Genomic DNA, 24268 nt, shown 5'->3' with positions numbered 1-24268 from the left:
TGAAATCATGTGGGTCTAGTCTTTGCTGTAAGGAATGGCAGCAAGAATGTGCAAGAAGTTTATATCGTCTACAGAATATCTCTAGCACATGCACATCACCCTTTCTCACCCTGCTCTCTGCCCTTGGCACATGGTTTGAATGGACTGCACAAGCCCTCTGACTTCCTGTTGGGTTTGGAGATGGGAAGACGTGGGAGCTGAGCTAGATTAGGGTGTCTATCCCCCTGGGTCCCTCCCTTCTGGGTTGCCCTATGCTGGCTGTACCCCAGTGGAGGGGCTCTGCTCCTCTGAAGGCAGCCACCACCACAGGACTCCCTCCTTCCAGCTTACTCCCCAGGACCAGCTCTGCTCTTCCTGGTTTGTGGGTTACATCTCTATTCTCTTCATTTCTCCTTTTAAATAGGGTCTTTGTAAAACAGGCCCTCCTACAACTGTCTTAATTTGAGTTTACCATCTGTTTCTTATTGAGATGTGGTTATACACAGCAAGCATGTTCAATATCATTTTTCAGATATTTGCTCAATATCATGGAAAGCTCCAAACACTCCCAAACTCTAATCTTGGAAAAGGTGTCGAAGCCAAGATTAAAATTGGTAATGTAGACGAGCAATTCTATTGCTATGACCACGAACTATGTAGGGAAAGTGATTTTTGAGTTTCATTTCTGTTGATCGTTATGCTTACATTAGCAGTCACTACACTCCCAAGAAGGTCATGCTGTGATCCTTTCTGATCTGTGATTCAGGTATCTGAGGAATTCCAGAATGGAAAACAGATCAATTTGCTAAGAGACCTCGCAGGAAGGGTCACTTTCCACACATGGGGTCCCTGTGCATTTTGCAAGAGAATATCAAAGGAGATATTGAAAGGCTACCCATTTGGTCCTCAGACAGCTGACTGGTGTGCTGTTAAGTCATTGAGGTCTTGTTGAACTTCATTAAAAACAGAAGTTTATCCCAACTGCAAATGTGTTCTTTTTAATGGCTGAGTAATATTCCACTGTGTGTATGTACCACAGCTTTCTTATCCATTTGTCTGCTGATGGACATCTAGGTTGCTTCCATGTCCTGGCTATTATAAACAGCGTTGTGATGAACACTGGGGTACAGGTGTCTCTTTCAATTCTGGTTTCCTTAGTGTGTATGCCTAGCAGTGGGATTGCTGGGTCATATGGCAGTTCTATTTCCAGCTTTTTAAGGAATCTCCACACTGTTCTCCATAGTAGCTGTACTAGTTTGCATTCCCACCAACAGTGTAAGAGGGTTCCCTTTTCTCCACACCCTCTCCAGCATTTATTGCTTGTAGACCTTTGGATAGCAGCCATTCTGACCGGTGTGAGATGGTACGTCATTGTGGTTTTGATTTGCATTTCTCTGATAATGAGTGATGTTGAACATCTTTTCATGTGTTTGTTAGCCATCTGTATGTCTTCTTTGGAGAAATGTCTGTTTAGTTCTTTGGCCCATTTTTTGATTGGGTCATTTATTTTTCTGGAATTGAGCTGCAGGAGTTGCTTGTATATTTTTGAGATTAGTTCTTTGTCAGTTGCTTCATTTGCTATTATTTTCTCCCATTCTGAAGGCTGTCTTTTCACCTTTCTTATAGTTTCCTTCGTTGTGCAAAAGCTTTTAAGTTTAATTAGGTCCCATTTGTTTATTTTTGCTTTTATTTCCATTACTCTGGGAGGTGGGTCATAGAGGATCCTGCTTTGGTTTATGTCACAGAGTGTTTTGCCTATGTTCTCCTCTAGGAATTTTATAGTTTCTGGTCTTATGTTTAGATCTTTAATTCATTTTGAGTTTATTTTTGTATACGGTATTAGAAAGTGTTCTAGTTTCATTCTTTTACAAGTGGTTGACCAGTTTTCCCAGCACCACTTGTTAAAGAGATTGTCTTTTCACCATTGTATATTCTTCAATATACAATCTTAATTGCAATGTAAGGTAACATAACCACGGAGGTGAGACCTGAGAGTAGGGCTCGTGAAGGCCAGAATTCTGTCTACAACATTGTGATGGTGGATTTTATGTCAACTTGGCTGGGCCATAGGGTGCCCAGACATGTCATCAAACATTGCTCTGGGTGTGTCTGTTAGGATGTTTCTGGATGAGGTTAATATTTGAACCAGTAGACTGAGCAAAGCAGAGTGCCTGCCCCCAAATGGGCTCATCCAATTAGTTGAAGATAAGAAGAATAGTATAGAAAAGAAGGACTGAGTAATAGGGAACTGCTCTTGTCTGACTGCTTTGAGCTGGGACATTGGTCTTCCCCAAATACTTTACACTTGAACTGAAGCACTGGTGCATTTTGGACCTCAAGCTGGCTGCCTTATGGACTAGAATTACACCACTGGCTGTCCTGCATGCTACCTGCAGATTTTGGAACTTCAAAGCCTCCAAATAGCTCAGAGGGTAAAGCGTCTGCCTGCAAGGTGGAAGACCTGGGTTTGGTCCCTGAGACCTGGGTTTGATCCCTGGGTCAGGAAGATCCCCTGGAGAAGGAAATGACAACCCACTCCAGTACTCTTGCCTGGAAAATCCCATGGACGGAGAAGCCTGCAGGCTACAGTCCATGGGGTCGCGAAGAGTAGGACACGACTTCACTTTCACTTTCAAGCCTCTATTAATGTGTGAGCCAATTCCTTGTTTTACCTATCTATCCATCTATCTCCTACTGGTTGTTTTTCTTTGGAGAATCCTTACTAATAAAAATATGCGTAAAATAAAATCCAGTTACCCGCTGACTTTCTTTGGTCCCTAGAAGCACCAAGGTAACTGCAGATTTGGCCCATTTTTCTTATGTACCAAATGGTAAAAGCTACCATGAGTTTAAAGTCATCTCTTCTGCCCCCCAAAAAAATTCTCAGCTAGATGCTCTATTTTATACTGATGTGTTCACATGGTATAAGGGAAGATAAGGAAGGAAGTTGTGAAATTCTGGTAAGTTGCCTTTCCCCCAAGTTCCAGGTTCTTATCTGTAAATAAAAATTCCTTTATCTATTTTTTTGGAGGGGTAAGGCTGAAAAGAAGTGGTATGTATGAAACTTATAGTTCTATATCTTGCATGTTATAGATATAGCAAAGCTGGGCACTTACTATTAATAGTAAGTAAGAGAGTGAGGCAGAGGCTACCTGGAAGGTCAAAACACATCTACCAATAGTTCTGATTAGACCCATGTCTGACAGACCCATGAAAAGTGTCTGTCACTTTTCATTTGGGTATTATGTCTTCCTTCAGGATCCTAGACAGTCAATTTCCTACCAAGGACCTGGCCAAAAGGTTGGTCTTCATGAGAAGAGTGAGATGATCCTCCTCCAAAACAAATGAAAATCTAAAATTCTTGGCTAAGACTTATATAATATTTTAGTTCACTCAGCAAAGTTCTTATTTTTTGAGCTTTGGCTCTGTGAAGGAGGCTGGCTAAATCCAGAGGGGTGGGTGTGGAGGCATTGAGGCTCGTGTTACTCACAAGCTCCCCTCTCCCCATTGCTGGTCCTGACAGTCCCAAGGTCAGATGTCCGCCTGACACTCAGCAACCCTCACTGGGTTCATTGTCTTGCTCTCAGACCATCTTGCATTCAACCTGGGTCTCTAACCGCCACTCTGTGGAGGGGAGCATAACTACTCGGGTATCTCATGATGAGCCAGCAGTTCAGTACCAAGAGCTGCCCTTCAAAGTGTCCACCATCTCCTGTATGTCAGGCTTGTAGAACATCCTGCTTTGATAGATTCTGTGGTGTTGCTTCATCTTGGTGGTTGGTGTTGCTTCATCTTGGCAGTTGGCATCTTGAAGCCTCTGAGAACTTGAGCAGTGAAGAAACCCATTTGACTTTGTTTCCTTCATTTACTTAACCAAGAAATCCTTTGAGTGGTGCCTTCCCGTCCAGGCAATTCTTCTGGACTTCCTTGGTAGCTCAGATGGTAAAGCGTCTGCCTACAATGTGGGAGACCTGGGTTCAATCCCTGGGTTGGGAAGATCTCCTGGAGAAGGAAATGGCAACCCACTCCAGTGTTCTTGCCTGGAAAATCCCAGCTAATTCTTACCTCCAGTTAATTCTCGAACTCATAAACTTATAACAAAATCTTGGAAGATGCTGGTTTATCTTGCATTTTAACCTTTTAAAAGTTAAATAATCCCTTAAACTTTGGCTACTGTGTGGGGACCAATCATTGGCTAATCCTAAATCTATCCCCAAATCTATTCCCAATTCCCTTCTCTCTAGCCCGTCACATATGCATGGGCATGCACACACACACATATCTATACATATACACATTCATATACAGATAAGTACTGGTTTGCAAGTCATTCTTTCTGTAACTAGGGTAACCATATGACTCAGTTCTGTTCAGGGCATTGGTTAATGAAAGACTACCAACGGTTGTGGTAAAGACTTCGCGTTCCTAATGAAAAGCACAGACACTGTCTCCTTACCCTTCTTTCTTCTTCCTTGAACACAGATGTATCTGTGTATATATTAATGGATGTTTAGCTAAACATAGATGTTTAGCACCATGACAAGTTTTGCAGCCACAAGAGAAAGGCCAAAGACTCACAAAGACATTGGCTGTCAGATCACTAAAGCACAAGGAGCAACCACCCACCTCTCAGCTTCAGGAAATACGAGAAAAGTCAACCCGAGGCATTTAAGCCACTTTAATTGCTATTTTGTTACCTGCAGCAAAAAGTGTTCCTGATTGATATTTTACTGCATGAATTTAATGGTTAGATTCCTGGCTATAGTTTTTCTAACTCTAGAAATGTTTCTTCAGGTGGTAGAAAGAGGCTGCCCTTTTGTAATGCAGCCCAACCTTATCCTTTGATTTGTAATTTAGGACCAGGTGCAGCTGAACTGTTTCAGACTATAAGGAAAATCCATGTGGATAGTCATAACCTGGAGCAGCTTCTTAGCCTGAAAAGCTCTCAGCCGAAATGGCACTGCAGCTTTTTGTTGCTTGCCTGTTGCATCTCCCACGAGCAATAAAATAAGCATTTCTTATTTAGATGCATAGCCTTGGCTGGGGAACAGCACTGACTATTTGCATCAGAGACCACCGAATAAGGGTAAATAAGTCTTACTGTGGAGGACAAGCAGGCATACTAAGAAGTAATTATCCCACACCGAGACAGAGGAAATGCAGTCTCCTTAAAGGAAGGTGGGATTTAAGGTCAGACACACCCAGACTTACATAGTTTCTCTTCTGATTATCTGTGCCAACATCTCTGAGCTTGTTTCCTCACCTGTAACATGGAGATAATAACACTCAGCATCACTGAAAGGGTGAAGCGGAATGATGAATGTGAAAGTACCCATCCTGATGTCTCTCTCCTGGGAAGCAAGCCGTGATGGCTCAGTGGTTTCCTAGGTCTAGTGAGTTTGTGGAGGGGAGCGGGAATGGAAAATGACTTTTAATGAATTCAGGGTTTCCTTTAGGTATGACAAAAATGTTTTAAAATCGATTGTGGTGATAACTGTACAATTTTGTGAATATACTAAAGACCATTGAATCAAACACTTTAAATGGCTGAATCAGTGAATTCTGTAGGATGTGAACTGAGTTCACTGAGGTTTATATTAAACCCTGCCATCCACTTTGAAAATTATGTAATCCTTGGCAAATGCCTCAAATTTGGGAGATCCCATTGTTCTCAGTTTGTGCACAAATGAGATTTCATTAATATTTCCATATCACAGCATTTCAATTTGTCTAATTCAACACATACAAAATGCTGCCACAGTGGATGATCATCAATTCAGAATGAGGAAATAAAGGCTCAAATTCACACAGCTGATAAGAGAAGGAGCCAGGTTTGGAATTCTGCTTTGCTGGTTGGCAGAGTTCCCCTCTCCCCTGAAAGATGTAAGGTGACGGCACCATGACCCTCTTGAATATACTGCCATCGAAAAAACACCAATCAGTAGCTGCTAATAGCACAGGCAGTATTTCATCAGGCAAGGGGCTCACAGACTGACATCTATCTTCTCATTGAACCTCCCAGCTTCCCTTTGGAGGCATTACTGTTATCCTCATCTTGCAGAGGAGTTACTCAAAGCTCAGAAGGTAAGACAGCATGTTCAAGGCCTTGCAATTAGTAGAGAAAACATAACTGAAAACCAAGTCTTTGGGACACAGGAGTCAGTGGTCTCAACCCTCATGCTGTGCTCTTGTCGGAACATATTGATCTTCTTGGTGAGCCGGCAAGTACATCCTCATAATGCATTTCCAGTTGACTCATGAGCAATGGGAAAAAAAAAAAAAGTTCTCTGAAAACCTTCTGGAGCCCTCTGAACAGTCTCTGTGCCTTTCCCCTCCCTCACTAGTCCTCGGGATGTGGACAGGAGGCCAGCACCCTGACGTAAACGGCAGCCAGATGCTGATGTGCATTATTGGAGCATTTTCAGATGATCGCTACTGGCCTATGATCTGACATTACTGAGGTAGGATGGAGTCAAAACCACCACACTAGGAAAGAGGCCATCACAAGGCATTAAGTATGTTTCTAATCTAATATCTAATGACAAATAGACCTCAGGAGGCTTTCTGGAAAGAACTCTAAGATAATGGAAGAGACAAAGACCATTTTTGTTCCAGTAAAGGCTCTATTTTCTGATTACCATACAAAATTGGTGACGTGAAATGCATACAGAGGAGTAAGTGGGTTTGAATGTCTTGAGCAGCATAGCATAGTAGTTAAAAAGCATGGCTTGGAGTCACATTGTCTGGGTTATAGTTCTTATTGTTTGAGTGATACCACATATTGACATATTAGATTATTGTTATTAGATTTGGCAACAAATACAGAGAATCCAATGTAACAGTGAGTTAAATAAGACAGGATTCTATTATTGTCTTATGTAAAATAATTCTGGAGGTGCAGCCCATGGCTAACATGACATTCCACAAGCAATAGAATCTAATCTCTATCTTTGTACACCTTCCTAGGATATAGTTTCCATTCTCAAAGCCACCTTACAAAGCACAGTGGCTGCATGAGTTCCAGCCATCATATGCTCATTCCAGGTAGCAATAGAAATAGGTGGTAGAAGGTGGACAAAAGAAAACTCTTTCCAGCTGACTTGGCTCCCAACTCATCCAGAAATCCACTCATCCCAGAAATTCAGCCCCCTGGCTCACAAGGCCATTTCTAGCTGCAAGGGAGGCTGGACAGTAGAGTTTGAATCTGGACACACTGTCATGGTAGTATGCTGGGGTCTCTTACTAAAAGTGACCAGAATGGATACTAAGGAAGACGTCTCTTTCTCCTGGAAAAATTGTTCTCTAACTTTAAGTTTCAATGTCCTCACTGGAGACATGAAGATGATCACTGCATATCCATCCTAGGATGCCTGAGCTGAGTCTGCGAGGTGATGCAGAGGAATCCCTTAGCACAGGAGCACAGGGCCCAGCACAAGCTCCTGCTAACAAGGCACTCACTGTTAGCCTGTTAGCCTACATGCTACCAGACCACCCCTACAGGAGGAGGTTCTGGCCTTTACTCACCCCCTCTAGCTCACCACAGATTGGTCTGACCAATGCTCACACAGGTAGCGTCTCCCCTCCAGACTTTAGATTTGGTCTTCCTAACCGATAGGTCAGGGTTTCTTAACCCTGGCACTAATGACATTTTTGAGTAAAATAATCTTAGGTTGTGGGGGTTGCGCCCTGTGTGCTCTGTCTGCATTCACAGAATATGCTTCCTGGACAGATGTGGCACAGGTCTCTCAGTCATGTTTCAGGGGCATGGGTCAACATTTCATGTTCAACTACTTCAAACATACTTTTCCAAACTAGTGGAGATCCACCCAGCCACTTTTAAATGATGTGTCACATGCAGAAAGAACCTGATTAACTTAATTTTGCATGTCTAGGTTACTATTCAAGTTGTCACCTCTAGCCCTGGCTTAAGACTTTGGTATGAGCCAATGAGCATGGAATCTCCAAACAAGATGGAAGGTGAAGTTGCAGAATGGAAAAGAGAAACAGAGGAATGGATGGCAACAGCTCAGACTGTGAGGTCTTCCATTGTTCTGAAAAGTGACCAAAAGATCAACTGCAGAAACACGAGCCCTTGCCTGCCCTCCTCCACAAAGTGAGTATCCCTGTTAGCAGCCCGTTATTAACCAGGAACACAGCCGATTAAAAATTGGCATATTAACTGAAAGTTTAAAAAAAAAGAAAAGAAAAACAGAGCAAGAAGAAAACATTAAAATTCCCCAAACCAAACTTTTAAGAAAATTTTTAAAAGAGCCAGGCTTCTGAATAATAAAATAGCTTTGGGTACTATGATTGGTTTTTAAAAATGCAGCCATAATTAAAGCAAGAAAGCTGAAAGTCTATTAAAATTTTTTCTTTGATACTGGAAAACTCAATTCATGACCTATATTTTATAAGAACATATACTTGAAAGGGATTTTATATGCCCTCTTCCCATTGAACTTAGAATACTGAATCTCTTCCATTTACTTAAGGAGGGAGGTGGTTCTACACATAAATTACTGAGGACTTCTTTTAGAATACTGTTCATATATTAAGGTGGAGTGATTCAAAGGTATTTGTATAGATGGATGGAAGCGGCCGCCCTAGACTCTGCCCTCAGAGGGGATGGGATTCTTACTGCAATGGTGCTGCAGTAAAAGCTGGTTTATCAAGCTCTCTGCTGATTATAAATCTTTTCTAACTGACATTTGTGGACTGTCTGGATTGATGGCCAGCATGCCTTATGAATCTTGGAGAAGCGTTCTTGAGCGTCCCCCGGACTACCACTAGGGGGAGGACCTGGCTCCGTTTGAGAAGCCATCGCCTTAACTGCGGGCTGCAGGGCTGTGACAAGCCAGGCTGTAACCAAGAGTAAGAAGGCTGGGAGTGTTCACTTTCTCCCTCCCACCTTCCGTCTGTCTCTCTCACCTACTACACACACACACACACACATATGCATGCCTACACACATGCGTACACGTGTGCACACACATACGTACACATTCACACATATGCACACAAGGCAATGCTCCCTAAACTCAGGGTAGCAGATTTCAATAGATCGTAGCATTTTCATGGGTAAAGTGGTAAAAGGGCAGTGGATGTTATGGGCAGATGGAGAGGAAATGAAAGGGCATGGGGGTTAGGCTGAATTGAATCCCAGCTTTATCACTCACCAACTGTGTGACTTTGGGGAAGTAAACTACCTCCATGAGCTTGTTTCCTTGACTCTAAAAGAATTGCAAAGATTCCATTAAGAGATAGCATAGAACCTAAACCAGCATCCGGCCCTGGAGACACTGTGCAGGTGGTTATCACGGCTTCTGTCTGAAGGGCCCGCACTGCTTCCCTGCCCTGGTCCTGGTGAGATGCTCCTGGCCCCGGCCTTCCCTGTGCGGCACTGATGGGGGCTCAGGGTGTGTACTGCCTGCCGTCCTCCCTTCTCTGCACACTCACTCCTCTGACTCGGGTCCATGTCTACTTCATGCATCCTTCCCTCCCTGACCCCATCCTTACTGAACACCAGAGGATCTGGCAGTGAACACACTCTTGAGATACTTGTTCAAAGAGGAATAAATTATTAATAAAGGTAATGTTTATTTAAAAATCTAATAAAAGGGAAGTTTATTGTGATTCACGCTTTCTGCCATTTGGGGCCATTTGTTCAGTGAACGGAATTTATTGAGGGGCTACCATGTGCCTGGAACTCTGCTAAATGTTGACAGTTGAAGATGAAAAGACAATGTGATCCCCTGGCTTTAAGCTTAAGCCATAGAAAACCAAAGGTAAAATCCAGTTCATACTTGAGGAAAATTTACAAACCTATTCTTCCCTGATAGCTCAGTTGGTAAAGAATCTGTAGATTATGGCATTACCATAATTCCAAATAGATGGTATTGGTTACAATAATCAGGTACCATGAAATGAGTTAATATTTAGTGTTCTTCCATTCATCCTGAGCTCATCACAAAACTCTTATGTGACCTCTTCTTGTCGCCTCCACTGTTCCCACCCTGGCCCAGGCCATGGTCCTCTAGTGCCTGGAATGCCAACATGTCCCTACTTCTGTTCTCCACTGAGTAGCACAAGTCATCTATTAACAGTACAATCAGATTTTACCACTTTCCTGCTTAAAACCACCCAAAGGCTTCCTATTAAATTCAAAATGAAATCTTACAGAGCTCTAACCCAGGGATCTGAAAACTTTTTTCTATAAATGGTCAATTTACATTAAAGACTGTATATATTTAATACAGGAGAAGACTCTTGAGAGTCCCTTGGACTGTAAGGAGATCCAACCAGTCCATTCTGAAGGAGATCAGCCCTGGGATTTCTTTGGAAGGAATGATGCTAAAGCTGAAACTCCAGTACTTTGGCCACCTCATGCGAAGAGTTGACTCATTGGAAAAGACTCTGATGCTGGGAGGGATTAGGGGCAGGAGGAGAAGGGGACGACAGAGGATGAGATGGCTGGATGGCATCACTGACTCAATAGACGTGAGTCTGAGTGAACTCCGGGAGTTGGTGAGGGACAGGGAGGCCTGGCGTGCTGCGATTCATGGGGTCGCAAAGAGTCGGACACGACTGAGCGACTGAACTGAACTGAACTGAAATATTTAAGCTATTTAACATGTTTAATATATTTTAAATATATATTTAGGTAGTTTATATATACATATTTAGGTAGGTGTTGTTGTTGTTCAGTTGCTAAGTCGTGCCTGACTCTTTTCAACTCCATGGACTATAACATACCAGGCTTCCCTGTCTTTCACCACCTCCTGGAGTTTGCTCAAACTCATGTCCATTGAACTGGTGATGTTATCTAACCATCTCATCCTCTGTTGCCGCTTCTCCTCCTGCCCTAAATCTTTCCCACCATCAAGGTTTTTTCCAGTGACTCATCTCTTTTCATCAGGTGACCAAAGTATTCGAGATTCAGCTTCAGCATCAATCCTTCCAGTGAATATTCAGGGTTGTTTTCCTTTTGGATTGACTGGTTTGATCTCCTTACAGTCCAAGGGACTCTCAAGAGTCTTCTCCAGCACCACAGATTGAAAGCATCAGTTCTTCTGTGGTCAGCCTTCTTTGTGGTCCAACTTTCACATCTGTACATGACTACTAGAAAAACTATAGCTTTGGCTATATGGACCTTTGTGGGCAAAGTGATGTCTCTGCTTTTCAACAGGCTGTCTAGGTTTGTCTTAGCTTTTCCTCCAAGAAGCAAGCGTCCTTTAATTTCATGGCTCCAGTCACTGTCCACAGTGATTTTGAAGCCCAAGAAAATAAAATCTGTCACTGCTTTCACTTTTCCCCCTTCTATTTGCCCTGAAGTGATGGAACCACATGCCATAATCTTAGTTTTTTGAATGTTGAGTTTTAAGCCAATGTTTTCACTCTCCTCTTTCACCCTCAAGAGATATATAAATATATATTTAAACTTAAAAAATTTTTTACAAATTTAAAAAATATATTTAGGTGGTATATATTTTTGGCTTTGTGGGACATTGTTTCTGTTCCAACTACCTACCCAGTTCTAAGAGCATCATGTGAAAACAGCCTTTGTCAATGCTTGGATAAATGGACATGGTTGTATTTCAATAAAACTTTTTTAACTTAAAAAGAAACAGTCAGTGGAACAGATTTGGCCCATGGCCCACAGTTTGCTGACTCCTGCTGGCCTTTCCCCTGGACCTCACCAGGGGCCCTTCTTTGTGCTCACATTCTCCCACCGCCATGGTCTCCTCTCTGTCCCACCATCTTTCCTGCCTCAGACCTCTGCACTTTCTGATCCCTCCACCTGGAAGGACCTTGCTTGGTCTCTAGACACTGTGGCTCCTGCATTCACCCTGGTCTCAGCTTAGATGTCACATCTTTAGAGAGGCCTTCCTTGACCTTGTTGTCATTCTATCACATCACCTGATTCTATTCTATCCAAAGGACTTAAGTTATCTTGTTTATTCCATTCATCATTAATTATCTTTCTCCTCCAAGTGAAAAGCAAATGTCTTCAGAGTAGAGAGCTAACCGGTCATGGCCAGTATGGCATCTCCAAAACTTAGAACACTATCTGGTTCATAGATGCTGACCAATAAACGTTCTTTGAATGATTTTGCTGAATGAAGTGTCATCAAGAATTGATTTGAAATAAGACTTTCCCTGAAATTATAACTGTTTAGTGCCAGGGTGGGTCTGCCACGATGTAGTATTAATGTAACACTAAGAATTCCTGGACTACTCAGAGTGGATCCTCGGGCATCAGGGATGGATTTCAGTGGTGCTGGAGTCCACCATGCTCGATGCCATAACAACTCAAAGAAGCTTTCTTTTTTATTTTGTAGCTGCTCATCTGATTTTAATTTTAACTGGAAACCCACATTAGAATTATTCTTTCAAAATGTGGAATGATCACTAAGATTCTGAAGCTACCAATGCCTCTTTACCTTCCCTTAACTTTAACCTATTATGCTGTTTTGGTTGGCTTATTTAGTTAATTTTTATTTTATTTTTGATAGTTGATGTCACAGATCCTTCTCTCTCCCAAATGAGAATGGATGACTCCCAGCCTGAGTCTAAAATATACCAAGCAAACAAGTGGGGCAGGGGCTATCAAAGGTTTGTTTTTATGAGTAGCTTCTGTGAGCACAGGAGCCAATCTGTCCAGTTCTGTGGGTTACCCTCAGTGCCTAGAAGATCTGGCTTGAATGAGAATAAGGGTGGGTGGTGGGCAGAGGGGAGACAGCCATGCGAGGAACAAAGGCTTCATGGTTAGAGAGAAGAGTGATTTAAAAACAAGGTGGTGTCTATTTCTTGAACTGGTCTCTGGCCCCAAGGACTCATATATGAACTCAGGTGAAGCGAGGGCTATGGATAAAAATGGGAAGAACTGTTTTCAAAGATCCCTGCATTAAAGATGCAGCATACAGCTTCAGTGGTTGGGTATCCTCTTAACAGAACACAGGACTCCAAGCATCCTCATTTGTCTTCACCAAGCCCCATGGTATCTCCGAGGCACCAGTGGACGAGCAGCAACGGTGTCTCCATCAGAGAGGGGCTGGGGTATAAAGGAGGGAAAAAAGTGCCCACAACAAGGCTGTTGACTGGCTTGGTTTACAGCCCCTGTAGACACCACATGGGGACTCCAGATGTGGATAGGAGCAAGTCAGAAGACATTCAGCTTCTTGAGTAGTGGCAAGGTCCAGATAACTCAACAGTTTTGATACATCTTATTCTGGAATTTTCCCTTTGGGAAGATGTCTCTGATTAGCTTATGCAACTCTTTCATAAATTTTGTTTTATGGTCAACTGCACTGGAGTGATTTATATCATAATTCAATCTGAATGGCACTATGGCCTGTTAATGGGTTGCTGGGCAACTTATCTAAGCTAAGATTCTGATGATGATTCCAGGAGAGGGGTCAGAATCAACAATTTCAGTCCTCTTCTTCAACCACAAAATCTGGGGAGAAGTTTAGCCTGAGACAGTTCACAGCTTACAGACACAGCTAGTGAAATGACCACAAGACTTAGAGATATTGGGTATAATCCAGAAATACAAGTAAATGTCCAGCAGTGTGCTCATCCGTGAAAGGAAAGACTGTTAAATCTTCCTACATGAGTTTAGCTGAGATACCAATATAATACTCTGATTAAAACTGTCACCCCAATATACATCAAAATGTAATAAGCATATCATTTATCCTATCAATTCCACTTGTATGAATTTACCCAGAAGAAACCGTCACACAAATAGGAAGAGATGTGTCCTCCCTTGCAGAATTGATGGCAAATAGGGAAAAGTTAAAACAATTTAAGTCAATATGGGATTGGCTAACTAGATGATGGTAGATCTAAGCATTAGCTGTTTAAAACAATGATATAACTTGAAATTTATTGACTTACAAAAATGTCCACAGGACCGTGCAGGGTGAAGAATGAGGCACAGAAGAGCACATAGAGCTCTGTTTCCATGGGACTGTGCTGTGTGTGTGCATCCCTGTGTGCCCAGGGAGAGCCCTAGAACCATGCTCCTGGATGGCAACTGTGGTTTGCTCCGAATGGTGAGACTGGAGGGCACCTGCACTTTCTCACTTTTGTAAAGCTATGGGGAAAGTGGAATTGTTTTATTTTTAAAAGAAATTTACTTAAGAAAAAAATAGCTGTGTGCCCAATGTGAAGCCCGTGGGACTGGCTGGGATTGTTGAGAATGGAAGAACCTTTGATGTGAGAGTCTAAACATCAGCAGAGGAAAACTGGACAGCTGGTGAACCAAAAGGCATGGGCAGTATGGCAACAAGTAAACAGGTGACTAGAAAAGGGACTTTACCACCACCAAGCTGAGGGTGCATGCTGAGTGAGGTCTCAAATACCAACTCTCAAATATCAAACCCATCTGTACTTAGTCCAAGCTGTTTTAGAAAATACCAACTGCAGAGCAAAGTTGAGCTCCCGAGACAATCATTTTTAGGTCCCAAAGGTCATTTGATTGGCTGGTTCCCTCTGTCTGCCATGATAGAACTTACTGAGACTAGAAGAACAGAAACTCAGGTGGAAGCCAGAAATAAAATAAAAGATAACTCCCCTCCTGCCCCCAGTCTCCTCACATCACATCTTCAAGGGAGGCCAGCTTCCCGCCCTTCTGGGATGAGTGGTCCCTATGACTGCTCTGCCTCTCCTACCAACTGCAATTCTGATTTATTTGTTGCTGTCTCTCCACCTGGCTGTCTGGAGGAAATGTGCAGCATCTGGCAAGTCTGTGGCTGGATTCTCAGAATTTAGAATAGTGCTGGCAAAGAGTAGATGCTCAATAAAAATACTGGGTGAAAAAAAAAATAAAGGGAGCAAGAGAGGGCACAGTCCTTGGGCTCTCAGACGTTAGAAGATGAGGATTTAGCCACTAATCTCTGTCTCCGTTCAACAGCCTCAAGAAGGGTCAGCATGCAGGTAAGCAATGGGCATCTCTCAAGACTCAGAACATGCACCTCTAGGTCCTGTGGTCCTGTCCTCTCTCTGAAGAAAGGTCAGTGTTGCATTCATCTTTTTCAGTTACACAGTGTGGTGACTAAGATATTTTCCCCATTACCTCCCTCCCCTGATGGCTCTCAAAGCTGCCTCTCCTGTGGGTGGGTGCCCTTCTCCCAGCTGCCCCTGCTAACATCAGGGTAGCCAACAGCATGGAGGAAGAACTCAGCTGAGGCCAACAGCTAGCTTCTGGATCTTGTTGGAGGGCTGCCTCTGGGCTGCTACAACCCAGTGTGTGGTCCCAGCTGAGCAGAAGTGTCTGGGAACCAAAGTACCCCTGGGGAGAGCATGGCGGATGGAGAGCATAGCTCCCTGGATCCGGAGCTGGAGTAACTCCAATGTCTGTGTTTTATGTCATTTCCCAGAGTCCTCCCTCCCCAGGGGATTGAGCTCAGAAGGGCCTACCCTGGTACCTGACCTATTGTAGTATCTCAAGTTGGCCGGCTTTTCCTTCCTGCAGGGCTCCCCACTCGCAATCCTGTACCTGTCTGGTAAACCACCTGCCCTCAGTCCTCACCTCAGGGTCTGTTTCTGGAGGAAGCCCTGAACACCAGTCCTCACAGATGGCCCTTCTCAACGGTGCCCAGAGGCCCAGTGGTGACAAAACATGGGGGAGCTGGCACCAGGAGGCACTGTGGGGCCCTGGTGTGTGTCCTCCAGGAACTTCAAGGGTCTCAGCCTCTACCTACCCGCCCCCCTCACACTTGTGAGGTCCTGGTATTGGGCACTCACAGAACATCAGACTCACACGGAGTTCTCGTTGGCCCCAAGGAACAGCCAGGGTCTGAGTTTGGGTCCCATAAATCAATGCCTTAAGGCTCCACAAAAGGGATGGTATGTAATCTACAAAGTTCAAAGACTGTTATTTTCTGTTGATCTTCCTTCATCTAGTAATGATTCCCTAAAACAATACCCTGGAGTTTATGCTGAGCAGCTAGAAATGGCCTCCTGTCTGCACATAGAGATAAATATGGGTGACCTTCTTTGGTGATGGATTGGTGCTGATGGCATCTGGGTACATTGCAACATGAAAATGATGCTTGGTTGGTTGGGAGATGGATGTTCCTTCACACAAACTGCATGTCTTTTTGCCTTACTTTCCCTGAAGGGTAGACCGCCAGAATAGTAAGAATAATTGCAGCATTAACAATACTCTGGCATGTCTTAAACACTTCCAAGCACTGAGTGAAGCACACTACCTACGTTAATCCGTGCATAGAGCTTTCTGGGGTAGGTACTATTCTATACCCACCCTATCTGTTAATACAGACAAGGTGACTGAGGCTTCTAGAAAGTTCACTAACCTGTTCACAGTCTCACCTTGTTAAGGAGTTGAGCAGAGCATCAGTCCCAGCTCCAGGCCACAGTGCTATATGTAGGACCAGCTACATAAAATGGGCCTTCCCTGATAGCTCAGTTGGTAAAGAATCCACCTTCAATATGGGAGACCTGGGTTCAATTCCTGGGTCGGGAAGATCTGCTGGAGAAGGGATAGGCTACCCACTCCAGTATTCTGGCCTGGAAAATTCCATGGCCTGGAAAAGTCCATGAGGTCACAAAGAGTCGGACATGACTGAGTGACTTTCGTTTTCACTTTCACTTTCAGTGCAAAATGAAGATGCAGGATCTCTTGTTGACCAATTATTAAGAATTTTAAGATGGCCACAACAGATCATTAAACCAAGTGTGGAGCCCTTTGGAGCCTGGGGCTCTGTGAGGCTGTGCAGGTCCCATCCCATGAAGCTGCTCTGGTTATGTGGATACAGAAGAAAGTGATGCGAGTGATATAAGGGCCCCCATGCTTAACATCGTTTAACCCTAGGAACTGAGCAACAGCTCACATTAAATGAAAAGTGACTCAGGGTGCCTGGCTCTTTGGTCAGAAGAACTGGTTATTTTCTGTCAGGAGTTAACTCAGTTCATCTGAAAGACGTACACAAATACTTCCCTTTAGCTGGGCCTGCAAAGAGTCCATGTGTGAGAAGGTGGCTACATACAGTATGGTGTCCGGGAAAGAGCCTGTGGCTTGAGGCCAGACATAGACACTGATTCTAGCTCATCCACCAGCCTTAGCTGGTTCAAGTTCCCAGATCTCTCCGAGATTCAGCCTTCTCATCTGTATGATGGGAAGAGTGGTACCCACACCTTAGGGCAGAGTGGAAGAAACGATACAGTTAGAGAAAGCTCTTGGCACACAGCAGTGCCCCCCTAAATGTGATGATCATTCAATGGCTATTTGCACAGGGAAGTTGGTGAGTCAGTTGGAAGAGCACATGATTTGAAGGTTGATGCTGTGGGTTGAGTCCTGAACAGTGTACCCACCTGTCATTTATGTGAACTGGGCAAGGTCAATGAATTCCTGAGGTTTGGGATTCCTCTCTGTGAAATGAATGCAATACAGTGTCTACAGAGCATAGGATTCCATGAGCCACAAATGAGCAGGACATTTTGGAAACAGAAGAGGTGATCATTTCTCCAGCCTGTCAGAGATTGTCAGGACTTACAAGTAGCTTAGGCTGGGAGGGGACCGGAAAACAGGCCCCACCTCTGTCCCAGGTTTCCACTGTCCTCACAGACATCAGGTACCATCTGCTTGAGCTCTCCCACAGGATGCAAAGTAATCTAAGGGTTTTTTTCCACTGAAACTTTTACACAACATTGTCACATTTTTGACCTCAAATTTGACTGACTCCATATTTCAATTCCTGTTTTATAATCAAACCCAGAGGGTACAGAAAAAGAAAACCATGAATCAGGCCAAATTCTGCATAACTGGAAGAAACTATTCCATACAGATATCCAAGTCTTTATGTATTTTTATAGGATAATACCAATCACAAATAGAAGTTTAAGGTGGTTTATGTTTTGCTGGGAATACGTTCATGCTAACCGAATTGCTTTGTGCTTTAAGAAATTCAATGGGCATAAAGGATTCCATTTTTCTCTGAAAATAATGACATGTATATAAAGCAATAAAATTTGAAATTCTTTCTGAAACTTTAAAGAAGGGCGCAGTGGGAGAAAAACTGGACATCGTCTAATCATATACACATATAATATACAAAGACATGTACATGCTCACAGCCGCCTCACAGCCGCCTCGGATGTAACCGCTGTCATTTACATTTAGAACACTTCTCGGGCCCATCTCGAATTCCAATCACTCACAAACAGGGCCCGGGTACCACACATGGAAACTGGGAATCATTTTTCTGCTCTGCTCAAACTCCAGTTACTTGAATAGCTTTCCCCATCAGTTCTTCTAACTCATTCTGCAAATCAGCTTGTTTAAGATTTCTGTAAACTTCCAACCCAAATTCCAGGGTGTGTCTTGTTGGAGGTCACCTCTCCTTCAAAAGCAGCCTATTGAGCAATGCAGAGGGGAAGGTCTGCCCTGAGGTGATCTGACCCACCGTCACCAGCCTGCTCTCTGACTCTCCAGGCTCATTTTACAGAATGCCTTCAAATCCCAGAAGGGAGAGGGCTGCTCCTGCCCCTGGGGTTCTATCTGACCAAGTGCAGGTGGCCTAGCTCCTGGAAGCTGAAGGGAGGTTGTAGGCAGCTTGCATACAATTAGTCACCTGGTAGGCTAGGTGGTTGCCATGGGAATACTTCCCGAGCCTCGGGTATCTACATGTTATTGATACATTCCTTCCATTCAGCAAAGGAAAAAAGAACCAGCCGAGCAGCCCCCGAGCGTCCCTGTCCTACTGGCCTGAGGAGTGACTCCTTTTTACAAGTGTTTGGGCATAATCCAGACACAGCAGTGCTGGCCTTCTTCACTGGCTTGTTTTCACTCAATGTATGTGAAAGCTTAAAATTAAAGTCTACCCCTAAAATAAGGATTTTTCTGCTGCTCTTCACTTTCTAAAGCATTATGCTCAGGAGTGACTGCTGCTGCTGCTGGCCACAGAATGCTTTAACTAGTATCTATGGGCCAAAAAGGGAGCTCTCAATTCTAAAACTTTTACCGACAGAAAGGTTAAAACTGGGGAAAAGATAACAGGAGTTCCGTAGTAACCTTGATTTCCATAGAGTAGAAACATGTATTGCCAGAGAGGGAAATAAAATGTCTTGCCTTTGACCCTTTGAACAAGGACAAAAGTTTTCTCCATCCACATCTTCTAAGAAAAGGGGGGTGGAAATGTCCTACACATTAAAAGGCAATATTAATTGATTAATATTATAATATTATTATATAATATTAATATATATTATTATATTATATATATAATATATATAATATATAATAATATTATTAATTAATTAATAATTAAAAGAGAAATATTAATTGAGGAGCTGCAGTAAGGTCCTTAATTTCCCTCAAAGTCCTGCTGTACACCAAGCTCAGCCTTGGGCCCTCACAAGGGGCCCTCACAATGGTGTCCAATATCAACCATACGTCGGAGACTGAGATGTTGGTCACCCTTAAGGGTCACCTTTGCACACAAGGGAAGACACTTTCACAGCTTGCAGCACCCCAGTCATGTTCTGAGTTGTAGTTTTCTAGAGCGTGCTTCTGTCCAGGGAAATAATACATCAGTGTTGACGCACACCAACAGTAAGTCAGAACGGTGGCGATGAAACAGTCTCCAGAATCCCCGGAGATCACAGTAGGCCACCTCCCAAGCCTTCATGCAAACTGTGAGCTGACTTAACATACCTGTAGGTGACCCCTCCATGACGTGGCCGATGTAGGGGCCTTCCCGGAAGATGGGTCTGTTGTCATTCTGATCAATCACGATGACTTCCAGAGGGACCGGCCCCTCGAGAGTCCTGCCGTTGACATCTACGGTCTCCACAAATAGCTATTGGAGCAAAGAGATTGGGGGAGAAAGAAGGCATTCATTCATTAGGAAAATTGAAGTTGGGTTCTCTGGAGAAAGTAGGTTATGTCAGCAATTTTATGAGCCCTTGGCAATATTCAAACTTTGGTCTCAATGGATAGTCACCAGGACTAGAATAGAAACTAAACATTACAGAATAAAAGACAAAGATCAGTTCATGCTAGTTCCCCTTGGGAAATTTACAATTAATTCATCAAATCTGCAAAGGAAGTCCACAAAAAAAAAAAAAAAAAAAAAAATAAGGAAAACACCAGCAATCAACCATAGCCGAGGAAATGCGCTTACATTGTTTCTGTTTTTCCAATATCATTATGCTTAAAAGGAATGTTATGCTAATAAAAATAATTGACTAAGCAGTTATGAACAGAGTGTATTAAGAAATAACTGGAAGTGTTTATGGTGGTATTTAGGGGAAATGCAGGTCAGTAAAAATTTGTAGAGAACCTTCCTGAGGCAAGGAAGGAGCGTACGGGGGTCCTAAGCAGGACCCCAGGGCTCCTGCCCATGAGGCCTTTACAGTCTAGGGGGTGTTTCACAGATTCCTGCCTTCAGATCCCAAGGATGAAGGAAACAGCATCGAAAAACCAGCTTGCCTTGTTGCTTGGAAACAAGGAATTACATCTTGGCTTTTCCAGTGAAACATGGAAACATGGGGTCCCAATGCTCTCATTTCTAGGCTTGAGTCTGCCTTGATTTAACTCAGGGGCAACAGTCACACTTCTTAGCTATCAGTATCGTTCCCCTCTTGGGAACTGGTTGAGTAGTTGTATTACAAAAAGGTGTCTGCAGTCGTAATCCTTGGGAAATGGTCTCTGCAGTTGGAATCCCAGCACACTCTCGCACTAGTTATGTGATCTCGACCCATACAGTTAACCTCTTCATTTTATTATCTGTAAAATGGGTTCCTAAAATAATCATTATTAGGAATAATGGTAACCAGCATTACCCAGGGCTTACCGAGGCGCCCTATCACGTTAATTCACTTGAGGTTCACTGTGCCCCTATGAACCATTTGTAAAGAGGGAACAGAGCCAGTTAGACAACAGCTCGGTGGAGTCTGGAGTTGGCCTTGTGAAGTCGGTCTGCAGATTTACATTTTTAACCATTACAAACAATGCTTGCAGATCACTTAATGTAATGCCTGTCACATAGCTCATCTCAAGAATATTAGCTGCTACTATTATTGTTACTGTTGTTATTATCAACCCCGTTGTCAAAACTAGCCCATATTAGGAAAAGAAAAGAGAAACACATTTGTTATGCCCTACCTGAATGTGTTGTAAATCGGTTTCACCCTCTGGAAAGTATCGACAACATGGTGCGTATGTGCATTCTCAGTCATGCCCAACTCTTCGCTACCCCAGGCTCCTCTGTCCATGGGATTTCCCAGGCAAGAACATTGGCGTGGGTTGCCATTTCCTTCTCCAAGGGATCTTCCCGACCTAGGAATCGAACCCATGTCTCCTGCATTGGCAGGCGGGTTCTTTACCACTGAACCTCCCGGGAAGCCCAAATTCATCAAACCTGTGAAGGACTCACACACTTTATTCCATCCCATATTCCATACTTTATTCCATCCCTTTATTCCATACCTCTCCTGTTAGTGTTTGAGACATGCTGCCCTTACGTACGTGGGAATATTCACTGGGGTGTTGTTTCTAACAATGAGATTACACTGGTGTCCACTGAGTATCCAGCTGAAAGGGATGAATTAAATATTTATGTAGTAAGACACTAAAATACAGCCATTAGGTAAAATCACTATTCAGCCTTGTGGATCGGCTTGAACATTGTATGAAAAAGCACAGAGCAGCATGTCCACTATGCATGTGCTGCAGATAACGGGGGCACAAAGAGTTAGACACGACCTAGTGACTGAACAGTAACAACTGTACATGTGTGATGCGCACACACAGACAGAATGTGAGAACAGTACGCAGGCATGAAACCAGGGATATTTGAGTAGAGGAGTTTTTTCATTAATACTGCCTCATCTTTTCACTAGTAAATTCACACACATACACACACACACACACACACTTTGATTTCTGGGACAGATAAAATAATGCACACGTACCATAGCTAAGAAGAAATTAAATAGGCAGAGCCTTTTAACATCTGCACACAAAGGAGATCTTACAGAGAGTGAACTTTTTATGCTGACTTTTTAAAGCTACTGTGAGAATACTGCTAAACAAAGAAAATAAAAATCAAGCTTTGGGAGCAAGTTCTTCCAATAATGAAGGTCTGGCCTTTTGTCTCCCCAAAATAGCCAAGGACTTGACTTTATTTCAACCAAAAACCTGTCTCTAAAGACACCAGATAACTTGGATTTGAATCTTAAGCCCCCACAGCCTACAAGACTTGGCTAGTGTTGTAAACCACAGTAAGAGGAATAGAATTCACATTTTTGCCAAATTGCCACACTGGGAGGGGCAGACTCTAGATCTCACCTAATGGAAAGACAGACGGACACTAAGCAGATGAACTGATCAGGATGAATGCCAAATGTTGAGCTGAATCTTACAAAACCAAAGGTATCAATGTGAGACTATTTTATGTTACAATACTACCCAGAGTTTGACTCCTGAATTTTGTATTGAAAACAATAATGCTAGAAATCAAGGCCTCTGGAACAGGATTGAAAAAGAACAAAGTGCTCCTAGGATGCATTTAATAATTTCAGGTAATTTAACAGAAATCCATTGAGGACAGTCCTCAGCCCTGTCCTCCCCCGTTCTCAGCCCTGTGCTCCCCCACCCTCAGCCCTGTCCTCCCCATCCTCAGCCCTTTCCTCCCTCATCCTCAGCCCTGTCCTCCCCATCTTCAGCCCTGTCCTCCCCCATCCTCAGCCCTGTCCTCCCCATCCTCAGCCCTGTCCTCCCTTATCCTCAGCACTGTCCTCCCTTATTCTCAGCCCTGTCCTCCCCATCCTCAGCCCTGTCCTCCCTTATCCTCAGCCCTGTCCTCCCTTATCCTCAGCACTGTCCTCCCTTATCCTCAGCCCTGTCCTCCCCCATCCTCAGCCCTGTCCTCCCCCGTCCTCAGCCCTGTCCTCCCCCATCCTCAGCCCTATCCTCCCCTGTCCTCAGCCATGCCATCAACAAGTCCTGTCTATACTGCTTGTTCTACATCCTGGATCTCTCTCAAATCCACCTTCTTCTCTCCAAATTCATCACCACCTCCAAAGAGTAGCTTCTGTGACTTCTTTCCTGGGCCTCTGCAATAGGCACCTGATGGTTGGCCTGCACCTAAGAGGTTACTTTGATGTGTCGACTCGCCTGCCATGGAGCGCTCAGATTAAACATAATTTCTGGGTGTGTCTGGATGAGATTACCACTGGATTTCTGTGGACTCAGGGAACTAGACACTCTCCCTAGCACATGTGGGCACCATCGAATCCCCTGAGAGCCTGCATTGAAAGACACAGGGGAGGGTGGGATTTGCCCTTTGTCCTCCTGCCTGACTGCAGACTGGGGACCTCCATCCTCTGCTGCTGTTAGGGGTCACGCTTCTCAGGCTTCTGGACTTGGACTGGAATCTACACCATTGGCCTCCCTGGTGCTCAGGCCTTTGGACTTGGACTGGATCACACCACCAGCTTCCTGGGGCTCCAGCTGGCAGACAGCAGATTGTGAGCTTTCTCAGCCCCCATAACGGTGTGAGTCAGTTCCTTATAGCAGACTCCTACTGCTTCTGTGTCTCTGGAGAAGGCTGACCAATATAGGCATCCATCATGTCTTCTCAAAATTTTAATTTATTAATGTCACCCCAGAATGGATACCTTTCAATCACTTCTCATCCCTCACAAGATAAAAGCACATTCCTTTATTGTGAAGAGTCTTTTATAATCTGGCCCAGCCTAATTCTCCAAAGTCATTTCACATCACAAGAGATCCCCTTCATTCCTCATTATCCAGGTATACCAGTCTTTTCTCAGTTCTTCCAACTTATTTTGTTCCTTCCCAACACAGGAATCTTCTCGTGCAGCCCTCCTAGTAAGCACGGGCATCCCATCGGCCATCCTGGGATCCAGGGTCCCATCCTGGGATCCCAGCCCCCATCTGTCCTTCAGATCTCAGCCCCAAATGTCATTGGCAGAGAAGATCCTTCTTACCGATTCAGTCTCCCTTGAGTGTCCCTGGTTCATGCTCCCATGGCACTGGTACTCTGCCTTTATAATACTTTCCATAACATGTAATTGCTTATTTATTTATGTGAGAATTTGACTAATGTATGCCTCTCCAGTCCCATCAAGACAGAGGTGAGGTAGGTGTTCATGCCCTATAGCAAATATCCAAGGCTGAGGTTCAGTGCTCAGCACAGGGCAGTTACTCTATTCAACCCTAATGGCAAAAAGTCCTCTCCAGAAGAGGCAACCACTCTTTAAGAGACTGGAGCCCAGTGTTTTGGCCCCAGCTTTG

At 43.8% G+C, this 24268-nt stretch overlaps 1 protein-coding gene across 4 annotated transcripts in view; it reads right to left on the bottom strand.

The window, feature by feature from the left end:
- CDH13 (cadherin 13) overlaps positions 1 to 24268 on the bottom strand; it is a 1017465-nt gene that overhangs the window by 341988 nt on the left and 651209 nt on the right. For all 4 annotated transcript variants that reach the window (XM_055551337.1, XM_055551339.1, XM_055551336.1 and 1 more), the window contains one exon: positions 19661 to 19805. In XM_055551337.1, coding sequence (XP_055407312.1) covers positions 19661 to 19805 — 145 coding nt within the window. The remainder of the gene's footprint in view (positions 1 to 19660; positions 19806 to 24268) is intronic.

The sequence above is a fragment of the Bubalus kerabau genome, chromosome 17 (genome assembly GCF_029407905.1).
Source record: "Bubalus kerabau isolate K-KA32 ecotype Philippines breed swamp buffalo chromosome 17, PCC_UOA_SB_1v2, whole genome shotgun sequence".
NCBI classification, from domain to species: domain Eukaryota; kingdom Metazoa; phylum Chordata; class Mammalia; order Artiodactyla; family Bovidae; genus Bubalus; species Bubalus kerabau.
Note: the sequence above shows the minus strand (reverse complement) of the source record. Positions and strands in the feature narration are given on the sequence as shown.